Source organism: Talpa europaea, assembly GCF_964194135.1.
Source record: "Talpa europaea genome assembly, chromosome: X".
Taxonomy (NCBI): Eukaryota; Metazoa; Chordata; class Mammalia; order Eulipotyphla; family Talpidae; genus Talpa; species Talpa europaea.
Window position 1 is genome coordinate 968,383 of NC_140081.1, and position 24,284 is coordinate 992,666.

General features: G+C 58.9%; 1 protein-coding gene across 1 annotated transcript; it reads right to left on the reverse strand.

Annotated features, from left to right (window-relative positions):
• Positions 1-45: 45 nt before the first annotated feature.
• On the reverse strand, positions 46-19,432 carry PRKX (protein kinase cAMP-dependent X-linked catalytic subunit; the record flags this gene model as incomplete). The annotated part of the gene is made up of 8 exons (XM_084258340.1): positions 46-171; positions 3,420-3,497; positions 3,836-3,893; positions 6,032-6,127; positions 8,871-8,990; positions 9,705-9,968; positions 12,535-12,703; positions 19,282-19,432. The coding sequence occupies 8 exons, from the start codon at positions 19,430-19,432 to the stop codon at positions 46-48; spliced, it is 1,062 nt and encodes a 353-aa protein (XP_084114466.1).
• Between the last annotated feature and the right edge of the window lie 4,852 nt (positions 19,433-24,284).

Below are 24,284 nucleotides of genomic sequence, written 5' to 3' on the forward strand. Positions count from 1 at the left end.
CTGAGACCACAGCCCTACACACCTGTCAGCCGTGGCTCCCCAGCCTCAGAAATTCTTGAAGGCTTCCAGATCTTTGGGGGACACCGGAGGGGCCGTATTCCAGTCATTTTCAGGGTACGCTTCGAAGTTGGATGTGTCGCCCTCGCCGCTCACCTTGGGCACGATGGGGGGCTGCAGGGTGGGCAGAGACAAGGAGGGAGGGTGAGAAGGTTGTGCCTGGGACTCAGCCACATACCCCCCACCTGGGTGATTCACCACGAAGCTAGAAATGACAAAGTCGTCCTTGCTGATCAGCCGGCAAAGCTTGGAATGGAGACCTCAACCGTCAGTCTGACGGACCGTCACACACTTGAGGAATTACTAGGGAACGTGGGTACCTGCCCCAAGCACTGGCTTCTTAAATTGCAGGGTCGAGGAGCACTTAGTCTGCCTGGTAAATGCAGACTCCCAAGCCGGCCCAATGCAGGTAGTTCTTATGCTACTAGTCCAGAGCCAGACACTGGAAAATTCTGGAAAGATGCAAACAAGCCTCAGACACAGGCCTAGGAATGTCTGCAATGGAGCTTCCATCCTATGCTGACAAGAAGACGTCGTTGGGATTGAGAACGGGGTCAGCAGAGCTTTCCCATAAAGGGTCAGTATTTGGGGACATATTTGGGGTTTTTTGAGTCATACGGTTTCTTTTGTGACCAATCTGGTATTGTGCCCGGGAACCGCCCAGTGACTGCCAATAAATCTTTATTGGCAAAAACAAGCCGGGGGCCGGATTTGGTTGAGAGCTGCCGAGCCCCAGGCATGAGGTTATTTGGATCAAGTTAGCTCAGAGGTTCACAGATGTGCTTCCTCTAATGGTACGTGTGGGGATTTGGCCACTGTTGGGTCACCCCCACCTCCCAGCTCAGCACAGGGGGATTGGTCGGAGTCTAGATGTTTCCAAGAGACTTGAAATCAAGTCAAGTACAGGACAGACACAGCTGGAGCGTCCTGATGGACAGCAGGCACCTGGGGCACCTTCAACTTGCGCCCACAATGAATCAACACTAATGAGAAATTGTGTTTGAAAAGGAAAAAGCTCCGGAGGCTCCTGCGGGTGCCCCATCAGCCACAGTCACGCCCTGTGCCTGAAACACAGCCGGAGCTGGGCAGTCAGGGGGGCGAGGCCGGCCTCGGAGTCTCCCCAGCAGCAGACGTGCAGAGGCAACTCAGAAAAACCACGCCAGGAAGTGTCAGCGCCGGGCTGGGGCGTCACAGCCCCGGGGAGGGTCTCCATCACAGAGCGGTCGGGCGTGCGCGCACACACATACGTGGGTTTCACGAGAATTCAAAGATTTACGAGGCTGTAAGAAGTGAGGGAACTTAAGAGTGGCACGCCCTTCTTCCTTGAAGCCTCCACCCAGGGCATGGAACCCAGGCAGCGTGAGGACCAGCCAGACTTGGCCCCACCCCACCGGACACGTCCGGCTCAGTCCCCTCTTCCACGTGGTCCCTCCACTGTCACCTGGAGAACTTTGAAAAACTAATGAAAAATAAAACTACACAAAGACGCGGCTTTTCAATCATGAGTTGGCGAGAAAGTCCAAAGCTGGAGAGTTCATTGTGCCCTGAGGCTACGGAGGAGAGAGGCCCTCTGACATGGCTGTCTGGACGGCCAAGGACACCACCGTTGCCGTGGAGAAATACCTTACCGAAGTCGCAAAGTTTCCAATGCACCTTTGACCCAACGAGCTGACCCCTAGGATTCAGCCTCACCCAAATGTGAGGTGATTCTCTGCAGCAGGAGCTTGCAACAGGCCAGAGTCCCTCAGCTGGGTAAGTCAACCAGCAGCGTGAAGAGAATGAGAAAGTTCTGCAAGTGTGTGGGACAATCTCCAGGCAGTCCCGTGAGCAAAGGGCTAGAACACTGCCTATGTAACTCTAGCTTTTGGGTTAAAAATAAAAGAAAATATGAGTATGTGCGTACACATGGCTTGCCAGGAAACTGAAGAGACTACAGAGAAATCTCCGAGAAGCCGTTACGTAGCAACAATGAAAGGAAATTAAAAAATACAAATACGTCGAATGAAATAATGTCCCAAAAGACTACAAAGAGCAGCTGTAACGATGTCATCAACCGAAAACAACGGAGTCTTTTAACGACCCGATTCACCCCTCCTGTGAGCTTCATACTTAGTTTTCTTGACTGTAGGAAGGAATGATCCAGAATGCTACACGTCAAATAAAAATGAAACGGGAAGACAGGATTGGGGAGAGCGCATAAGACGTCACTTATCACCCAGATCCCCTTTTATGAATGCTTATTACATGATTATAAAGAAACTAACAAATAAATAAAACACTAAACACTAATCAACAGGGCTTCCCTGGTGGCCTAGGATTTGAGTCTCAGCGCTACCACCACTGTGGCCTGAGTTCGATCCCGGGCCAGGGAGCTACCCACAGGGCGCAGCACACCTCTCCTGCCTCCCCGCTGCTCCCCTCAGGTGGATTTTAGTTGCTCTGCCTGTTCTGCTCCCCACTCTGTCTCTGGTGAGTCCTGTCAACCTCCACCCCTCTGGCCTGCACCCCAGTTCTTCTACAAAATTAATAAATATTTAAAAAAAAACCCAGAAAACAGTAGTTACCTACAGATAACTGACCGTGATGGTCCCTTGTAATAGTGATTGGGTGTTTGAACAACGCAAGCCTGTCCCCAACTTGACTGAAAAAAACAAGTCAACTTAGTACAAGGCAACACTCGAAAGATTAACACTTGCATCAAGTGAACCGCGTGCATCAAGCTTCCACAGAAGGAGTCACCTGAGCAGCCTGAGCTTGGCCCCAGACATCAGCAATTGTGCAGGTTTCTCCTAAGTGGGGAGTCTGGAAAACAGTCTCATGTCCACACTATTTTGATTATTATAGTTTTGTAGTATAGTTTAAAGACTGTGATTGCGATACTACCCTTCTTCCTCTTTTTTGTTAGTGTTGCTTTGAATTTCTTGGGTCTTTTCTAGTTCCACATGAATTTCAATATGGTTTGAAATATCCCAAAGGAAAATTCTCCATCTGCGCTGCCACCGCCAGCACCTATGCACAATAACGGTGAGGGTAACATAAAGACCCGCGGCCTACCTGTGTTACTCCTCTTACCACTGCCCCAGGGGAAAAGGGAGAAAGACTCTGGGTGGTTACAGATAGTGGGGAGACAGCAGATCCCAGAAAGTGCCCCTACAAATCTTGGGGTCCTCTTGGTGGCTCTTGAAGGCTAAGGTTGCTGTTGGGGACCGTGTCTTATCAGCGATCTGAGATGGTGGATTATATTGTGCCAGTTATCGATGCATTGAGCATAAATACATGAACCACAGACTGGGGAGCCCTCCCCGTGCAGCGGGGAGCACAAGGATACAGAACGAAGGGTGGCCCGTCGACATATGTTGTACCTTCAGTTTTCTTTCGGGAACGGTCTCCCAGTCCACAGGCCGGAACCAGCGGTGTTTCTTCACGTCATCTGCTCCGTTCTTGGAAAGAAACACACGTCATCAGCATGTGGGTCTCGGAGAGGCCAGGAAGAAATAGGAGATAGAATAGGGAGCTTGTAGCTTCAGGGTCTGGGGTTTCCTTGGGAGGTGATGAAAAAGGTCTTTACGATGGACGGTGGGGCTATAGCTCGAAGCCACTGGACTGGACACTAAATTGTCTGCAGGCGGAGCCTAGCTCGATAATGGCGCTCAAACTAAACCAAACCCTGGCGGATACCTTGCAGACCACAGTGGCTTCATTTTCCGTAGGCCCAGAGTTGGAATCGGATCGATATTAAACACTGAGACATTGCCACTCAACACACACAGACACTGACCTTCATGTTGCCCAGGCGCCGGGTTCTGTCCACCACAAGTAGCTTCCGGATGAGGTCTCTGTGTGGGGGAAGGACACAAGAGCCATAGAGTGCACGTGAACCACGTGTCAGAACCCGTAAACCCCCCCATGACCTTACCCTTTGCCTCAGAGGTCAAGCTGGCACCTTGGCGTCTCCCTACCCAGCACCTCTGTTCACCCTGATGGGTTCCTATTTCCTGCCAGGGACGAGCTTACAGGAAAAGGGCTGAGTCTTTGTGGGGGAACAGGCCCTGGGGTTTACGTCAACGGCCCTGCTTCTCTGAGGACAGTGAGGCTGAGCTTACAACACACCAGGTCAGGTTGTCCGTGACTAAAATAAACGGCCCGCCCAGCCCTGCGGGTCTGTTTATTTAAGGGGTCCTGACTGACAAGGCGCCGTTCCCCGAGCATTGTAGGATCTCACTTCTTCGTGGCAGAGGACAAACAAAGAGAAGGGATTCAACAGAATGCTTCCAGGCGGACATTAATTAGAGGTTACCGAAGGGTAGTTGGGTGGGGGAGTCGAGACAAAGGGTTCAAAGGCAGTTTGAAGGGTGTAATTGGCCCCGGCGCTGAACTCAACCGAGTGTCTGCGCAGGCCGAGTCGCACCCAGGAGTCCCTGGAACAACATGATGTCACGATGGAATGTTCCTTCGATCATCAACGCCGGGAGACAGACAGTCTTCCTACGGAGCGGGCGACAGATTTCGCTTTTGAGTCCGTCTTTTCCTGCAAGGAGCCTGAAGCTCCGTCTGAACCCGCATGCATGTGGGGTGACCCCACCAGCCCATGGCGATCGTCTGGATGAGAACTGACTCCCTGGCCAGCGCCATCGGATTCGGCGCAGAAAGGAAGGAGTGAGGTTCCTTCCACGCCAGCTCAAGCAACCACTCCACGCGCGACTCCGGGCTCCTGCTCTAGCTCGGACCCCAGACTGAGGAGAGCGGGGTGGGCCTCAGGGTTGTCCGGGGTGGGGGGCGCTGGGATTCCAGGGCCTCCACTTGAACTCATCGAGACAATGAAACAGGGGAGGGGCGAATTAGTGAGTCTCGGATTGAACCGATGTGCGTTGCACCCCTATAATGTGGTCTCGGCCGTAAAGAGTGGGGAATCTACTCAGTATATTCACAGGAGCGCCCCGGTCGTGAAGATTCCTGCTGCGGAATTTCTGCTCATGATCACACCGATGGCCCAAGCCCAGAGCTCAGTCCTCAAGGGTCGTCTCCGCCTCGGCTCTGCAGACACATATTCATCCTCCGCCGTGAAGTCCTGGAGCTCAGCGCGTGTCGCCAGTCAGTGATGCTTCAATCCAGAAAGGAAGAAAAAGAGGAAACCGGAGGCCCCAAAACAACAGAATATTGTACCATCCGTCTGAAAGGGCGGAGTCACCTGTAGGGGGTGTGGGCCTGGAGGAAGGGACGCCCCCTTTAAACACCCCCCTTTTCTTGCGAGACTCCCTAGGATCCAGCTGAGGCAAAGCCAGCGCCAGCTGCAGCCCAAACGAGCGGGTTCGTGGGCACGCGGGGCCCGGAGGGGGCCGCCCAGCTCCCAGACACGCAGGCGAGACAGCCGGACCTCGGGGCTGATGTGTTTGCTCTCACTGGACTTTGCTCCTACTTAGAAAATTAGCAAGAAAAGCCAACGCAGCTTAGCTCTGTGCGCACACGCTGCAGCGCCTTCCCCACCACGGCTGCGGCCCGTCTGCCTGGCCACAGTCTGTCCAGCTCCGGCCCCGGAATGGCGACGGGTGAGAACAGCCCAAGAGCCGGGGCCGAGGCCTGAGCAGAAGCAACAACACTGGTGCCTACTTGTGAAAATGCAGGGTTTTCTCTCCGGGGCCACACGCCGAGTGGTCAGCACGTGGGAAGGGGGTGCAGCCCACCCCGAGGCCGCGCTCAGGGCTCTGTGCAGCAGCAGGTGGACAGCAGGGACGCGCGCAATCCAGGCGGGGTTGTGGGTCCCCCGGGAGGCGGCCTCCCGGCTAATCCCACACGTCGGTGACCCCCACGGGCACCAGCATGACCAGCAGGCGTCGGGGTGACGGATCACGGAGACGGTGCCTCGAAAACCTCACCCCTCAGTGGAAATGCTGAGCCCGGGGGGCAGCAGTGACCCCGCCCGCCGCGCCTCCTGGACTCCGCCGGGAACGTGCGCCACGCGGCCCGGCTCACTTACTTGACGCTGAAGTCCAGGTGTCTGGGGAAGTCGATCTTTCCCGCGAGGATTTTCTGGTAAATGCCGAAAGGGTTGTCGTCGAAAAAAGGCGGAAACCTGTTGGAGGCAGACGCGTCCGCATGGAGCCGGAGCAGGTGCGGAAAACCCTGCGCGTGGGGCCCCCGGGGCTGGCGGATGGGCCCTCGGGATGAACCGCTGGGCCAGACAGAGCTCCGTGGGGAGCAGGAGCCGGTCCAGCGTGAAGCCCGCGGACAGGCCAGACAGAGGGCGGAAGGGGGTGACAGCCTTTGCGTCTCGCCCGTGTGCGCCAGGCAGCGCCCGGTGGGTGCCAGGCACAGCTGCAGCGGGGGGGCCGCCTCGCCATGGACACGGCAGCTCACGGATCTAGAGACACTCACAGGCCGGCGACTGAGGCCGCTAGATTCACCCCGGTCCTGGTGGGCGGGGAGGCGGGACCCACAGAGGTCTGAGCTCCTACGTTTAGCCAACAAAGGTCTGGCCCAGGGGTTCACCGATCCCCTGCCGACTCCCTTTTTAGTTTTAAGATGTATTTATTGATGCACACAAGAGCTGGGGTGCAGGCCAGAGGTGCGTGGGGGGGTTGAGAGGACTCCCCAGAGACAGAGTGGGGAGCAGAACAGGTGGATCCACTGAAATCCTCTTCTGAGGGGAGCAGCAGGGAGGCAGGAGAGGTCTGCTGTGCCCTGGGGGTAGCTCCCTGGCCAGGGGTCGAACTCATGCTGCAGTGGCTGCAGATAGCTTCACGGCGCTGAGACTTACCCCCTTGCACCACCAGGGCGGGCCCCTCGACTGCTTTGTAAATAGTTTTATTGGCACGCGGCCCCCGCCGTTCACCAACTGTGCTAATGGGCTCCCTCAAGATGGCGGGCCCACCGTGGAAACGAGGACCTGACTCGTCCAGCGTCTGGAAATTGGGAGGAAAACCCCAAACTAGCAGGAGAAACGGATTGCACATCGCACAGGCCGAGGGAAGCCGAGAAGTTGTCACAGACCAGCTCACGGGGGCCTCAAGGGGCCGAGGCGAGGGCGCAGCTCCCAGAAGCTTCTCTGGACCAGGCCAGCCGACCCCGACCCCGTGAGAGCAACAGGATTATCCCGCCAGAGGGACTTCTCCACTGACGCCTGACGGAGGCGAATCCCGGCCGGCAGAATGGAGCCTCCCGTTGGTTCCAAATTTATTCCCAATGCTTTTAACTGGCCCTGGGACCCCTGGTGTGGACCCCTGAGCTCAAGACGGGGCGTGGGTGGAGGCTCCTGGGGTCTAAGCCCCCCCTCTGTGGTCACTGGAGACAGCTGCTGGCTATAAGCTAACGCTGGGGACACGTGAATCCTGTTCTGTCTGAAATCACCAGAAGCCAGAGCTGGACGTTCGTGGGGCAGGACTGCCCTCTGGTGGCCAAGGCTGCGGAAGGAAACCCCTGTGCTCCGCTGGCCTGGCGCTCCCGGCCTAGGGTGAGTGTTAGCAAAGCTGGTTCTACTGTGATTTATGAGACTCGTCTGAGTAAAGAGTAAAGGAAAATCGGAAAGACCAGAAAGATACCCAGGTAGATGACCGGTGGATGGACGGATGGACGGATGGATGATGGACAGAGGGATGGGTGATGAATGGACCATGGATGGCTGGGGGAACAGATGGGTAGAAGGATAGAGGAGATGGAATATGGATGGGTGGATAGTGATGGATAGAGGATGGTGGAGGATGGATGGATGGATGGATAGATGATGGATGATGGATGGATGGATGGATGATGGGTGATGGATGGTGGATGGATGGATGGATGGATGATGGAGGGATGATGGGTGGATGATGAATGATGGAGGATGGATGGGGAATGGTGGACGATGGATGGATGGATGGATGATGGATGGATGGTGGATGGATGATGGATCAATGATGGATGATTGATGATGGATGGCTGATGCATGGATGATGGATGGACAGACAAACAGCATGGACAGATGATGGATGGATGGATGATAGATGGTGGATGGATGGATGGATGATGGACGATGGATGGATAGAGGATGGGTGGATGATGGATGGTGGATGATGCATGATGGATGGATGATGGATGGATGGATGGGTAATGGATGGATGGATAGAGGATGGATGGGTGATGGATGGATGCATCATGATGAATGACGGATGGATAGATGATGGATGAAGGATGGGTGATGGATGGATGGATGATGGAGGATGGATGATGGATAGAGGGCGGATGGATGATGGAGGATGGATGGCGGATGGATGGATGATGGATGGACGAACAGGTGGATAGAACAATACAGGAGATGGAATACGGGTGGGTGGACAGATGATAGATGGACAGAAGCTCCGTATCCTGGCCTGCTGGGTGGCTGGCAGGGTAAGGAGAAGACCCTCCAGTCCTGGGCAGGTCTGGGGGAGCAGCCAGGACACAGACACTCGGGAACATGCCCTGACATACTGTTCATTTTATCAAAGCCCAACCTCCAGCACCCAGTGAGCACCACCCTGATTCAGCACCCCCCCAACACCCAAAATTCCCAAGAGGGCTTCATGCTGCTGGCTGAGGATGACCGCACCCCTGTCAGGCAGTACCCAGACCCGCCTGTGTACACAGTGGCACCCGTGGGCCGGTGCTTCTCCAGTGTGGACGGGCACCAAGTGGCCACTGCGCTTCCCTCTCCGTGCTGGGGAGCTGGGGAGGCGGGTTCCTTTCATATTCCGGGCACACCTGGTCCGCGCTGGCGGCTCAGCCATGCGCGGGGCAGGGAGCAGGTGGGGAGCCCCAGGGAGGTGGCACCCCTGGGGAGGTGCGCGCTAAGCCCTACTCACCCCGACAGCATCTCAAATATCAGGATGCCCAGTGCCCACCAGTCCACCGCTCTGCCGTGGCCCTTGCTCTGGATGACCTCGGGGGCCAGGTACTCGGGCGTCCCGCACAGTGTCCACGTCCTGCGGGCAGAGAGAGGCGGTCACGGGTGCAGGGACCGGTGCGCGCGGGGCAGACGCAGGAAAGGCCACCAGCTAACGGCGGGAACCCCGCACTAGGAGGGAACCCCGCACCACGGTGTAGACGGGGCGCGCCTGCGCTGCACAAAGCCCTCCATGCCAGGCTGGGTCCGACTCGGAATTCCCGAGTTCGCGTCCGGTGTTAGTGAGCGCGCACTGCTGCCCTCCAGGGGCGCACGGAGGCCGGCTCGGTCCTGCGACTTCAGTCTCCAAGCTGGGATTTTGGGGGACATTTGGGGTTTGGCCGGAGCAGACAGCTTTGGAGAGGGTTAGCTCAGAGGACACTTGGGGCTTGCTAAAAAGTGAGCTTCCAGCCCCACCTAGAGGCGGCAAGGGACTGAGCAACCAGGGGACCCCCGCCCCGGTGCGCCCAGAAATAAGGGCGCAGAAGGGACGCGTTTCCAGCGCTCCGGAGAAGCCACCCCGTGCACCTGTCCCCCCACCCGGGGCCCTTCTGGGGCGTCACTCCCACATGGGGGGCTGTGTGATGGCACCGCTGGCCAACTAGGGCGCCTGGAGCAATACGGGCATCATCGTGCCAAGGCAAGGAGCGGGTGCGTGTTTCTGGGTATGAGACAGAGAGATTCGGCTTCTCCAGAGCCTGGGTCACAGCTGGCCTCACCTTCTCCCCATCCCTGGACACGGCTCCCGGCTCACCTGTCCACCAGCTTCTTGGCGAAGCCGAAGTCGGTGAGCTTGATGTGTCCGTCCCTGTCCAGCAGGATATTCTCCGGCTTCAGGTCACGGTAGACGATCTCCCGCGCGTGCAGGTACTCGAGGGCGCACACGATCTCGGCGGCGTAGAACAGCCCCGCGTTGCTGGAGAAGCGGCCGCGGTTGCGCAGGTAGCTGAAGAGCTCCCCGCCCGGCACGAACTCCATGAGCATGTAGAGGAAGCGCTCGTCGTGCCCGGTCCAGAGCCTGCGGGCAGAGCCGGGGTCGCGGTCAGCGCCGGAGCGTGACCAGAATCTAAAGGCGCGAGGTCGGCGCTGGGCGGGGCTCCCTGGTCCAGAATCTAAGGGCGCGCGCCGGCCTGGGTGGGGCGCGCGGTCCAGAATTTAAGGGCGCGCGGTCAGTGCCAGAATCTGAGGATGCTGCGGACGGCGGTGGGCGGGGCGCACGGTCCACAATCTAAGGGCGCGGGATCAGTGCCAGAATCTAAGTCCAGAATCTAAGGGCGCGAGGTCAGTGTCAGAATCTAAGGGCACAGCGGTCTGCGTCAAGCGGGGGCGTCTGGTCCAGGACCTAAGGGCGCCATGGGATGCGCCAGGCGGGGCGCTCTGTCCGGAATCCAAGGGCGGAGCGCGCGGTCCAGAATCTAAGGACGCGGGGGTCAGTGCCAGAAACCAAGGGCGCTGCCGTCAGCGCCGGGCTGAGCGCACGGTCCAGAATCTAAGAACACAGGGGTCTGTGCCCGGCGGGGCGCACGGTCCAGAATCTAAGGGTGCATGGTCAGCTCCAGGCAGGGTGCACGGTCCAGAATCCAAGGGCGCAGCCTCAGCGCCGGGCAGGGCTCCCTGGTCCAGAATCTAAGGGCCCCGTCAGTGATGGGCGGGCGCTGGCCACAGGTGGTGGACACCCGGGGATGGGGGCGCCTACCCTGGGGGCCAAGGTCTTGGTGAAGGACACTCAGCAGGTGCCAAGACAGACTGAATCAACACCAGGTGTGGCCCAGACACTGGGGGCGCAATCGCCCACGCGTGGGAACCCTAAAACCCAGGGGTTGAGACTCCCAGGTGTGGCTGCGCAGGTGACAAGGCACCAAAGAGATGCACACTCAGATGTGGCGTCCACCCTGCGGGGCGACCGCAGCCTCCTCGGCCAGTGCCGCGGGGCCCTGTCTGCCCGATGGTCACGGACATGACCCGGTGGACACGGCTCTGCTCCCAAGCCCGGGGAGCGCGGCGAGGCCGCCCAGGGACTGAGACAGGGACAGAAGCACGTCCAGGAACTGCCCGAAGAGCGGGCAACGCCAGCGGGGTCTCGCTGAGACCGGCCGTGGCGCCCAGAGTCCAGCTGCCGCGTCTGCTCCAAGTGTCCCCGGTTCAAACCCAAGCTGAGGCCTGAGGGCGGATGACCCGGACTCCCCTCCCGAGCACGCTGGGGTCCTCTTCTTTATCTGAAAGGACCAGACTTTTGCCTCCAAGCCAAGTCGATTTTTGGAGCCCATGCAGATGGCTACTTGGGTGGCCTCCCGGCCAGGGGCAGGGTCCCCGGAAAAGCAGAGCTGGGGTGATCAGTCCTGGGGGGCAGGAAACCAACCCCCCAAAACACAACTGCACAAATGATTCCAGCACCGAGTGGTGGTGCAATGAGGCTCCCCCACCTGGCTCCTGCCGGTGTCCTGAGACCCCGAGACTCCGCTGAGTTCATTCTCAGAGGGCCCCGGGAACCCCACCATGGCCCCCAGGGCACCCCTCCAAAGTGGGGGGCTCCAATGCCACCCTTGATCCTCATGCTTGACCTCGGCACCCCGCAGAGGCCGCTTGACGAGATCTCTGACTGAGCGAGAGAGCACAGGCATGGGGCCTTGCCGGGGCCACCTCGTTTTAGTTACCTACGCCCGTGAATGTGTCCGGTCCCTTCCCACCGGGGAGTTGGCCCAAAGGTTCACCACGGGAGGGGGGTCGTGAAGGGGCAACGTGGGCAGGGACGGTGCTGGGGCTGCTAAATTCTGCGGAAATCTCCAGGCAGGCGGTCTGCCCGGACAGCCTCGTGCCGTCACCATGGAGAGCTGACAGGACCCACGAGGATGTTCCTCCCAGGTCACCCCAGGACACCTCCTATCTCTGCATGCCTGTAATTCATGGGAGCTTGAGTCGTAGGAGCCAAAAGTCCGAAACTGCCCAAGCGTCCCTGGAGAGCTGGCTGGATACACAAAACGGGGTACGTCTCTACAGGGGAATACTACACAGCCATGAAAAAGGAAGGGCCGCCCCACGCCTGCGGCAATATGGCTGAGCCTCGAAGGCACGGCCGTGCTTGGTGCAATGAGCAGACAGAAAAGGACGAATCCCGTGTCGTCCACGCCTGAGTCATTAAATCCACAGTGACACCCAGTGGGGCCCAGGGGAGCGGGGGTGGGGTTCTTGTTTCACAGGGACAGAGTTTCCGTTGGAGGAGACGAGAAGGTTCCAGAGCTGGTTCGTGCAAGAACTTGAAGGTCAGTTTGGAGGGAGGGGCCAGGGATGGGAAGGGAGGGGAGGGGAGAGGCACGGAAGAGGCCAGGAGGGGCAGAGGCAGGGACACGGAGGAGCACGGAGGGGGCTGGGGGTGCAGGGAGGACGGGATAGGGGGACATAGGGTGGGGCGGGGAGACACAGCGGGGAGGAGAGGCAGGGGACGGGTGTGCAGGGGACCCTAGAGGGATGGGGCGGGACAGCGGGATGCAGGGTGGGGTGGGGGACCCCAGGGGGCGGGGCGGGGCGGGGCCGGGTGCTGGGGGGTCGGAGCGGGCTGGGGGGCGCAGGGGGGCGGGCGCACTCACAGGCGGACGAGGAACGGGTGGCTGACTTCCTGCAGCACCGCCTTCTCGTTGTGCACGTGCTGCTCCTGCTTGAGGCGGATCACGTCGGGGATGCTCATGACCTTGAGCGCGAAGAAGTCCTGCGCCTTCTTGTCCCGCACCAGCTGCACGCGCCCGAAGGTGCCCGTGCCTGCGGGGACAGCGGCGGTCAGCGTCCGGGGGGACAGGCCGGAGCCGGGGTATGTGGGACAACAGCACCAGCCTCCTGGGGCCAGGGATGGGGCCGCCAGGACAGCAGCGGGCAGCCTCCCGGGGCCTACAGGGCCAGGGACGGGGCTGGGGCCATGGGGATAGCACCGGTCAGTCTCCTGGGGGACTGGGCTGGGGCCGGGGTCACAGGGGAACCATGGGTCAGCCTCCTGGGGGCACAGCATGGGTCAGCCTCCTCGGGGGACAAGGCCATGGGCTGGGGTCACGGGGCCAGCACGGGTCAGGCCTCCTCATCCCGTTGGCAAACTGACTTCCCCACTGATGTCTCCAATGACCATGACGGAGGCCAGCGGCTCATGCTCACGAGGGGAGCACAGCAACATGCCCCATGACCCCTGGACGTTTAGGGGAGAAGCTACTCCTCACCCTCTGGCATCCCCCCATAATGCCCCAAGCCACAGACACTCAAGAAGCCATATTGCCCCAAAGCCCCTCAGACACTCAAGCCACCATATTGCCCCACCAAAGACACTCAAGGCGCCATATTGACCCACCATAGACACTCAAAGCGCCATATTGCCCAACCATAGACACTCAAGGCGCCATATTGCCCCACCACAGACACTCAAGGCCCCATATTGCCCCACCATAGACACTCAAGGCGCCATATTGCCCAACCATAGACACTCAAGGTGCCATTTGCCCCAAGCCATAGACACTCAAGCCACCATATTGCCCCAAGCCATAGACACTCAAGGCTCCATATTGCCCCAAGCCACTCAGATACTTAGGCCGCCATATTGCCCCACCATAGACACTCAAGGTGCCTTATTGCCCCAAGCCATCATATTCCCCCAAGCCACTCAGATATTAGGCCGCCATATTGCCCCAAGCCACTCAGATATTCAGGCCGCCATATTGCCCCAATCCATAGACACTCAAGGCACCATAGACATTCAAGGCGCTATATTGCCCAAACCATTCAGATACTCACACCGCCATATTGCCCCACCATAGACACTCAAGCCGCCATATTGCCCCAAGCCATAGACACTCAAGGCTCCACATTGCCCCAAGCCACTCAGATACTCAGGCTACCGTATTGCCCCGCATAGACACTCAAGGCGCCTTATTGCCCCAAGCCATCATATTCCCCCAAGCCACTCAGATATTAGGCCGCCATATTGCCCCAAGCCACTCAGATATTCAGGCCGCCATATTGCCCCAAGCCATAGACACTCAAGGCACCATAGACATTCAAGGTGCTATATTGCCCAAACCATTCAGATACTCACGCCGCCATATTGCCCCACCATAGACACTCAAGGCTCCACATTGCCCCAAGCCACTCAGATACTCAGGCTACCATATTGCCCTGCCATAGACACTCAAGGCGCCTTATTGCCCCAAGCCATCATATTCCCCCAAGCCACTCAGATATTAGGCCGCCATATTGCCCCAAGCCACTCAGATATTCAGGCCGCCATATTGCCCCAAGCCATAGACACTCAAGGCACCATAGACATTCAAGGCACTATATTGCCCAAACCATTCAGATACTCACGCCGCCATATTGCCCCACCATAGACACTCAAAGCGCCATATTGCCCCAAGCCATAGACACTCAAGGCTCCACATTGCCCCAAGCCACTCAGATACTCAGGCTACCGTATTGCCCCGCATAGACACTCAAGGCGCCTTATTGCCCCAAGCCATCATATTCCCCCAAGCCACTCAGATATTAGGCCGCCATATTGCCCCAAGCCACTCAGATATTCAGGCCGCCATATTGCCCCAAGCCATAGACACTCAAGGCACCGTAGACATTCAAGGCACTATATTGCCCAAACCATTCAGATACTCACGCCGCCATATTGCCCCACCATAGACACTCAAGCCGCCATATTGCCCCAAGCCATAGACACTCAAAGCGCCATATTGCCCCAAGCCATAGACACTCAAGGCTCCACATTGCCCCAAGCCACTTAGATAATCAGGCCACCATACTGCCCCACCATAGACACTCAAGGCCCCATATTGCCCCACCATAGACACTCAAGGCACCATATTGCCCCACCATAGACACTCAAGGCCCCATATTGCCCCACCATAGACACTCAAGGCACCATATTGCCCCACCATAGACACTCAAGGCACCATATTGCCCCACCATAGACACTCAAGGCTCCACATTGCCCCAAGCCACTCAGATTCTCAAGCCACCATATTGCCCCAAGCCATAGACACTCAAGCTGCCATATTGCCCCAAGCCACTCAGATACTCAGGCTGCCATACTGCCCCACCATAGACACTCAAGGCCCCATATTGCCCCAAGCCACAGACACTCAAGCCACCATATTGCCCCACCAAAGACACTCAAGCCTCCATACTGCCCCAAGCCACTCAGATACTCAGGCCGCCATACTGCCCCACCAGACACTCAAGCCACCATCAAGCCGCCATATTGCCCCAAAGCCATTCAGACACTCAGGCCGCCATATTGCCCCACCACAGACACTCAAGGCACCTTAATGCCCCAAGCCATAGACACTCAAGGTGCCATATTTCCCCAAGCCATAGACACTCAAGGCCCCATATTGCCCCAAGCCATAGACACTCATTCAGATACTCAAGCCACCATATTGCCCCACTAAAGACACTCAAGCCACCATCAAGCCGCCATAATGCCCCAAAGCCATTCAGACACTCAGGCCGCCATATTGCCCCACCACAGACACTCAAGGCGCCTTAATGCCCCAAGCCATGGAGACAGTCAAGGCGCCATATTCCCCCAAAGCCCCTCAGATACTCAAGCCACCACATTCCCCCAAAGCCCCTGAGATGCAATCTCATTTCATGGATGAGATGGGAGACCTCCTCCCTACTCCTACCCTTGCTCACGGAAATCAATGGCTAAAGTTGCCTTACGATATCAGTTATGTAATGCTGAGGACATTTATTTAATATTTAACTGAGGGACACCATTAATGATCCGCCATGGGCCCCCAGTTAGGTTCAGCCAGACCCCGATCCTGAGAAAGCTTCTTGAAAACGTGAACTACACCCTGTCCTGCGGTCCCCCCGTTACTGCTGCAGCCACTTGCTCGCAGCACCCGCTGACCACCTACGGGATGCCTCTGCAAGGTCACTCCCCACCCAAGTCGTGAGGAAAACACCACGTGCTGGAGGAGAAAGTGACTCACACATGGACTAAATTCCAGCAAAGTGACCCGTTCGGTTGGGTGCAAACATGAAAAACAAAAATTTGTCTTCTTCAGAGTCAACGAAGCCCTTCATTTCTAAGACACTGGGGTCGTCCCTGACGGACAGGGGCCACAAAGAAGTGGGCGCAAGAGTCCCTGACACATGGGCACGGGTGCCGGCCACTGTCCTAAACTCTCCAGCCTCAGGATGCCCTGTCTGGAAACAAATCAAGGGCCTGGGAAGTGGTAACCACCAGGGCAAGTGACACAGGAAGACAGGAAGCACAGGGGCAGCAAGGACAGGCCTGACTGTTGTCCCGGAGAGGCCGGCGCAGCTGGCGTGGCTTCTGAAAATGCCATGGAATACTACGCAGCCATGAACTAAAATACCATGCAGCAATTCCACTAAACCGATGGAATACTATGCAGCCACGAACAACAAAACACCGATGCAGGCCTGCCATTTGCAACAACATGGATGCGCCTGGAGGGAACAATGCCCAGTGACAGCCAAGAGGACAGAGGTGTGGAATATATGCTCGGTGGAATACTACACAGCCATGAAAAATAAGATGCAAATTCTGTCAACTGCAAGAAAACAGATGCCCCTGGAGGGAAGGATGTTCAGTGAAATAAGTCAGCTGCCCCCTGCTTGCCCACCAGCCTGTGGCGTCTGTGCCCGTCGACTCAATGGTGCCAGACACGCGCCTGGACCCCGACCACCCTGTGTGACTTCCACGGCAAAGACATTTCCTGGGAGCATTTGCACGGAATCTTTGGGAGCAGAGGGGGAGTCTGGCCAGGCTAGCGTCACCTGATGAGACCAGGCTTGGGGACACCAGGGCGTGTGGGTGAGATTTCACTGGATCTTCAGGGGGCATCAGAATACAAGCCCAAATCTGGAGAACCTCAACGTTGTCCACTCAGGGAGGTTGGCCAGTGGGCCAGCTCCTCTCCAGTGCCCACTCCAGACAGAATTAAGTGTGCGGTCGTCCAGGCCACCAAGATGTCACTGGGCATCTTCCCTCTTGATACATCCCTGTTCTCCCACATGGCAGAGTTTCATCATCATCTCCTTTTCATGGCTGCATAGTATTCCACCGACTATACTTGGTGTCCAGTTCTGGGCCTGCTCTCCAAGAAAGTCTTGGAATCTCGGGCCGGGCTTGTTAAGTGACCCAGGGACTTTGGGGGCACTCCTAGGGATGGGGGTTGGACAGATGGGGAACCCACTGCAGGATTAGGATGCTGGAAGGTGGGAAGGTAAGATTGAGTCCAGTGGCCAGTGGGTTCATCCAGAATAGCTGGGATTCCCAAGACCCCTGACGTTGGCCAGGAGTTCACACAGCAGTCGGGGAGGCCCCTTGGGGACAGTCCCAAGGGACACCGGCCACCTTGGCCTCCAGGAGCTGCCCACCATCACCTCCAGGCCCATCAGGGAGCAGCCCCAGCGCCTGCAAACGTCCAGCTACTTCTCCCTGCAGTCCCAACTGGCGGGGGCCATGCCCAGGATTCAGGGGGCACTCAGGCTGCCCAGAAAGCGCCAAAGAAGGGGCTTCGGGGGTGGCAGGAAAGGCCAGGAGAGCAACGCGCGGCCCAGCCCGGGTGTCCGAGTCTCTGTGTCTCTGTCCCTCTCTCAGGTTGTCCGTCTGTCTTGCAATCATCGCTCTGTGGAGAGAAGGCGGCGGACACCGCGGGCGTGGCTCTGGGGCGCAGGATGCCACACTTCAGGTGTCTCCAGGCCACACCCGGCGGGCAGGACCCGCCGCCCGGCCACCCTCGGTCACCTGGGGACCCCTTCCGGCCTCCAGCTCTGTCCTCATCCGCGTGTCTGTGTGTCTGTCTCCTTCCCGTCCCCAGGTCTCTCTCCGTGTCCGTCTCTCTCCATCTCTATGTCTCTCTCTCCACCACTCCGTCTCTGTCTCTCGCACACGCGCGCACACGGGTGCGGTCCAGCGCGGGCTCCTCCACCCAGGCTGTCCCCTCGCGCCCTTGGCGCCCCCAGGAAGGCCTCCCTCTCCGCCGAGCATCCTCGCCTGGGCAGCCCCACCTTTCCCGGAGGTCACGTCCCCGCGGGCCCGCCCGCTCCCCGGCGCCACATGCTATTTTTACGCAGCACCTGACTCACCAGGCACCCCATGCCCGCGTGGCTGTGCCCCCTGGGCCCCCCCCCGACACCACGGGTGGCGTCCCCAGCCTCCACCCGCCACGCCCAGCGATCGCCCTGGCCTCCCACCCCGCCTTTCTCGACACACCCAAGGGAGGGGGTGCCCAAATACAACTGTGGGGCGCGTGCCATCAGGCAGGGGGCTCCCCGGGGCCTCCATGGGGCACTGGAGGGCCACAAGCCTGGGGTTCTGTGCACGCCGGGTCCGCGAACAGCGGATTCCCCTGAAATCAGCGCGGATTCCCCTGAAATCAGTGCAGGCGCCCAACAGCCACACCCGGGGAGGGGGCGCTGGGGAGCGGCCCCCCCTCTGATGGCTTTTGCTGCCCCTCAGGCTCACCTTAACCCAGGACCCTGACCCTCGGCTCCACCTTCTGCGCCCCGCCAGGTCCCACAGCCGCGCCCTCCCCGCCCCCCCACGTCTCCCCGAAAGCTGCTGCCCTGGCTCGTCCCCTGTCCCCTGAGTCAGCAGGTGTTGCCAAGACGACGCGGCGCTGTTTGAATCCGGCGCCCCGGGGGGGTCGGGACACTGGGACTCACTGGGGTGGCCCCAAAAGCGGCGCCTTCGGGGACTCGCGGGGCCGGAAACCTGCCTTTCCAAGCTGGCCCGTCGGGGCCAAGTTCGGGGGGGGGGGGGCGCAAGGGAAACCCCAAGTTCAGAGGCAGGGCGCAGGGGGAACCGGGAGGGTTGCGGGTGAAAACCCCCGCCGAGCGCGCGCGGCCCGTCCCTGAACGCTGGGGACACCGTGCCCGGCCCCCGGCGCGCGCCCTGGGCGCAGGGCCGACCACCCCACGCCCTTCCCCGCGGCTGGGCAGCGCGACGCCGGCGAGGCGAGCGCGCAGGTGCCTCTTTGGGGCGGGGGTGGGGTGGGGGGGTGTCCCCGCCGGGAGGGCGCGCGAGGCGCCGCAGGTGACGGCGTCCCCCAGGGTCTGTGACGTCGGGCGCCCCGGCCGCGGTGGTCGCGGGGGGCGGGGGGCCGGGGTGGGCGGAGTGAGTCCAACTCCGGCGCCTTCGGAAGCGCCGCGCGGGGCGCCGACAGCCGAGCCGGGGTGGGCGCGCGCCCCGCCACTCTCGGGGGCCCCCCGGGGCGCCCGGCGCGGACACTGGAGCTGGCGGGGCCGCGGCGGCCGGGCCCTTTGTCTGCGCCGCGTCCCCGCGGCCGGGCCCCCGCGCGGCGCCCACTCACCGACGGTGGCGAGCGTGTCCAGGTCCTGCAGGCGGTAGGCGACCGCGGCGGGCGCGTCGGGGTCCGGGTCGGCGCGGGGCGCGCCGTCGGGGGTGTCCCCTCGGCGCTCCGGGGCGTCGGGCTCGGCCGCGGGCGGCGCCGGCGCCTCCATGGGGGCGCGCTCGGGGTCGGGGCGCCGAGCCGGGCCGGGGCCCGCGGGGGGCCGGGGTTCCCGGGACGCGGCCTGGGCGGGCGGCGCGGCGGCATCAGCCGCGCCCCCCCATGCGCGCCCCCCGCCTCCCGGCCCGCGGCCCGGCGCAGCTGGCGGCGCGGCGGGGACAATGGCGGGGCGCGGCGCGCTCACTGCAGCAGCAGGAGCAGCAGCTGGTGGGAGTAGCCGCGGGCCGCGGGGGGCGGGCCCGGGGGGGCGGGCGGCGGCGCGGGCGGGGGCGCGGCCGCGTCGGGGGGCGCGGCCCGGGCGGGCGGGGGCGAGGCGGGGTGCGGGCCGCGGGCGCCGCGCGCCGCGTTCATTCCTCGGCCCGGGCTCGCCGCCTCCCGCGCGGGCGCTGCGTGCGCGCTAATGGGGGGCCGGGCGGAAGGGCCGGGGCGGGGCGCGCGCTGTCCCCGCCCGTCCGTCCGCCCGCCCGCGGGGCGCCGCCTGTCCCCGCCCGCGGCCCCGGCCAGCGGCGACCAGGGAGGCGCCCGCGCTCTGGTGTCCCCCGCGCGCCCCGCGCGCCCGGGGCGCAGGGTGGGGTCCGGCCCGTGCGCCCCCCGCTCGCGCCGGCTGACGCGCCCCGGCCCGGAGGGCGGAGACGGGGGGCGGGGCTGAAAGTAAAGTTGGAAAATGGAAAGAAACGGGGAGTTTCGAGCGGCTGCGCGCGCCCTGCCGCCGGCTCCGGAGCTGGGGCGGCGCCCGGGCGGCCTGGCCCGCCGTGGGGACGGGCGCGCGGGGCTGGTGGCCGGAGGCGGTGATGGGCGCGCCCCGCCTCGCGGAGCCTCCCGGGCGCCTCCTGGGCTCCGTCGTGGGTGCAGAAGCGCAAAGTAGGGGGACAGCGCGCCCCCAGGCCGTGCTGGAGGAGCCGCGGCCTGAAGTCCTCCAGGTCCATGTGGAAAATGGAGAAAGTGCGTCGTGCCAAGGACGCCCAGATACGGGGCGCTTCGCCCGCCCCCACCGCGCCCCGAGTCCTAAGGCCGGCCCCGGAGAAAGTACACCCCGATAACGCGGGACTGGATTGCCCTAGTGGGTAGAGTTCAAAAGTCACTCGAGTGCCTGGGTCCGAGCGCACGCCGGGCCGCCGACGCCCAGCCCCTGGCGAGAGACTCTTGGGGCGCCAGCAAGGCCCAGGGACTGCGCCCCCATGGGTGTGCTGGGCGCTGCCCCTCCTCACCCCCTACCCCGGAAGGGGCCCTCGGGAAACCTCATCCCGGCCTGGGTGTGGTTTTCTGGCCTTGGCTGCCAGCCTCACCCCGGCCCTCGTCGGCATTTTGTGGGTGGCATTTTCCGTGGGCCAGCTCGAGGCCTGGCCCCAGCGAGTTGCCAAATCCAGGCATGGAATGGGAAAAATGCGCGCCTTGAGCTGGCCGCGTGCGCCCCAGCGCCGCCGGGACAGGCGCGTAGGGCAGGTCCAGGCGCCGCCGCACCCAGGGGCGCGCACCCCAGGAGCCGGCCACGCGGGGACGTGTGCGCCCTGGCTGCGTGCAGGGACGCGGGTCGGGGGCGCTCCTGGGGGCGCAGGGACAGGCAGCCAAGCAGAGGACGGGCCTCGCGCCCATGTCCCCGGGACAAAGGTCGAGCCTTTCAGCCGTGAACTCTGGGCGCCAAGGCGAGGTCTGACCCTTCCTCTCCCGCCCCGGGCTGGACCGCATACCTGCCCCCGCAGAAGGCCCTGGACAGGTTTCGCAATGCCTGGCCTGACAAGCTTCATCAGGAAGGCTCCTTGGAAGGCTCCAGGAGCCAGAGCGCAGGGCTGGAAAGCCTGGGCGCTGTGGGGTCCGCGCGCCTGGGGGGCAGCTGTGCGCGCGGAGGGTTGTATGTCCCCGGACATAGGATGTGAGCGCCCTGTAGGATTCTCGTGGGTCTGGTCCCACAGAGACGCTCACTTTGGCACATTCTCCAGTGCGCATGTTCCTCGAGGCCTGCCCGCGGCTCCTGGACACTTTCTCCAAAGGCTGCGCAGCACCCCGGGGTGGCCTTTTGGTTTCGGGCCGGGACCGCGGGGCAGGGAGCTTGGAGAGCCGGTGCGTAAGTGTCCAGTGCGGGCGAAGGTTCTGGTGGTTCTGGTGGCCCCGTCCTTGCGCACAGCCCTTCTCCGGCCGCCTCCCCGCGGTGGGGCGCCTCCCTGAGTTCCCAGAGTGCCTTCTGGGGTTCCCCCAGCCCCACCCTGAGGGCTTCCCTGAGGGCTTCCCTGAGGGCTTCCCTTCTTTTGGGAGAAGACTTGGCAGCTGAGCCACCCTCTGCCCGCGTCGCAGCCCCCATGGGGTTGTCGGGGTTAGGTAGTCCCCCGCAGTTGCTCGTGGGCCGGCTTCTTGGGGGGGCCTGTCAATATCGGTATGTGTCAACCCACACAGCCCATCATGACATAACACACTGTAGATGCAGGTGTGTGCACACCTGTGCATCTGCAGCAGGTGTGCACACACCTGTTTATGTGGGTGTGTCTCTCGCACACCCACAGATGTAAACCTGCGTGATAAGCGCAGGTCAACATGCGCACATCACAGATACCACAGCCCACCTGTGAGACATGCTGACGCCTGTGCACACGTGTCCATAGATTGATACCTGGCCGCGCATTCCCTGCAGAGGGTCGTGATCTAAGCGCGGAAGCGAGTCCACAGGTAAAGGTGACTGTGGAAAGGCTCGGCCGCCCCGGTGCCGAAAACCATATATGGGGAGCTTGGGTGTGAGTCCTGCGGGCGGGAGGGTCTCGGATGGACATTTCTTATTGGGACCCTGCAGGGTTCAGGCCATATATATATATATATATATATATATATATATATACATACATGGATATCCTTTATTATTATATAAAGTTTATACAAATTTATTATATATTATATATATATTCTTTATGATTGGAATCCTGCAGAATTGAGGTTGTAGCTATATATCCTATATTATAGAATTTGGGTTATTATATATATATTTATATCCTGCATTACAGAAATCCTATACTATCTATGTAGCTCTATCTCCTACATTGTAGAAATCCTATACTATATATACCTCTATATAGCCTATATTAAAGGAGTCCTATAGTATATATAGTTATATGTGCCCTCTATCGTAGGAATCTTATCCTATATGGGGTTATGTGTATATCCTATAGTACAGAATTCAAGTTATGTAGATCCCGCATTATAGAAATCCTATGCTACATATGTAGCTCTGTGTCCTATACTATAGAAATTCTATACTACATTTTAATCAATAATTACATACTATATATATAAATATAACATTTATATTTTACATCGATTATATATAATTTTTATCTATTCCATTTACTCTACGTAATGGAATCCAGGCTATATTCCTATCCTATGTGACAGGAATGCTGCAGAATTCAAGTTTTATCCTTTATCCAATATTGTAGGAATCTAATACTATGTATATACTTATGTATCCTCTTATACAATCCTATATAGTATGTAATATGTATGACTATATAGTTATATGTGTAGAATTTGGGTTATCTATAGAATAGAATTGCAGAATTTCGGTTATGTATACCCTACATCATAGAAACCCTACAATATATGTTACTATATATCCTATATTAAAGGAATCTTATACTGTGTACATACTTAGAGATCTTCCTATATAATCCTATATAGTAGATAATATATATGACCATATAGTTATATGTGTAGAATTTGGATTATCTATAGAATAGAATTACAGAATTTGGGTTATGTAAGCCCTACATCATAGAAACCCTATAATATATGTTACTATATATCCTCTATTAAAGGAATCCCATACTGCAGATAGTTATATATATTGCATATTATAAAAGTGCTATACTCTATATATCCTGTATTATAAAATTCAGGTTTATGTACATGTCCTATGTTATAGGAATACGGCAGAATTCAGAATTATATATCCTATAGGAATTTTTCCTATAGGATATATATATATATATCCTATGGGAATCCTCTAATATATATACACACATATACCTATATATACTTACATATCCGGTATTATATAAGTATAGAGTGTGTGTATATATATATTCTACACCATATGCGACTATACATAGTTATATACATCCTATATCATACAACTCGGGTTACATAGATCCTACATCCTAGGATTTGGGTTATCTGTATCTTATAGGTCTCCTGCGGAATTCAAGTTTTTTACCCCTCTCTCCTATATGAGAGGAATCCTACACTCTACATAGAGCCATGTGTGTCGTGTATTACACGATTCAGGTTTCTCACATATCCCATATTACAGGAATCCCGCAGAACTCCGGCTGTAGTTTCGCGCGCCCCTCATGGGTCCGTGGAGCAGACGACCCGCAGAGTTCAAGGCTCAGAGAAGCGCGTGCGCGCCGTCACCCCACGCACTCTTGAAGCGGGAGCCTCCCATAAGGCGGGAATTCTCCGCAAATCTGTTTCCGACAGAAATGGCTGAATTTCACAAAGAAAGGGCCGCGTCCCTACCTGCATATTTGCAGCAGCGATAGGGGCAGGTGTCTCCAGGTGTGTTTGTGCGACGTGGACATCCACGTAGGGTCTTCGTGAAGAGGGGACGTGACTCCCCTAAGGAGGGGGTGGGGACCTCAGTCCCCCTGCGGTGGCTCGTGAACCCGATCGGGAGGGCCCTGACTTGCTGAAACCCGTCCTGGGGCCCTTTGGGGCCCCGTTCCTGGAAGGAAGGGCCTCGGCCCTATAAGGACGTGAAAACCTGTGGGGCCACGGCATCCGTTGTAGCAAGACGGGACCTCAACTCCTGCAAGAAGCATCCTCAGTTCCATATGGTGCCCAGCTATGGGGGCACCCCTGGG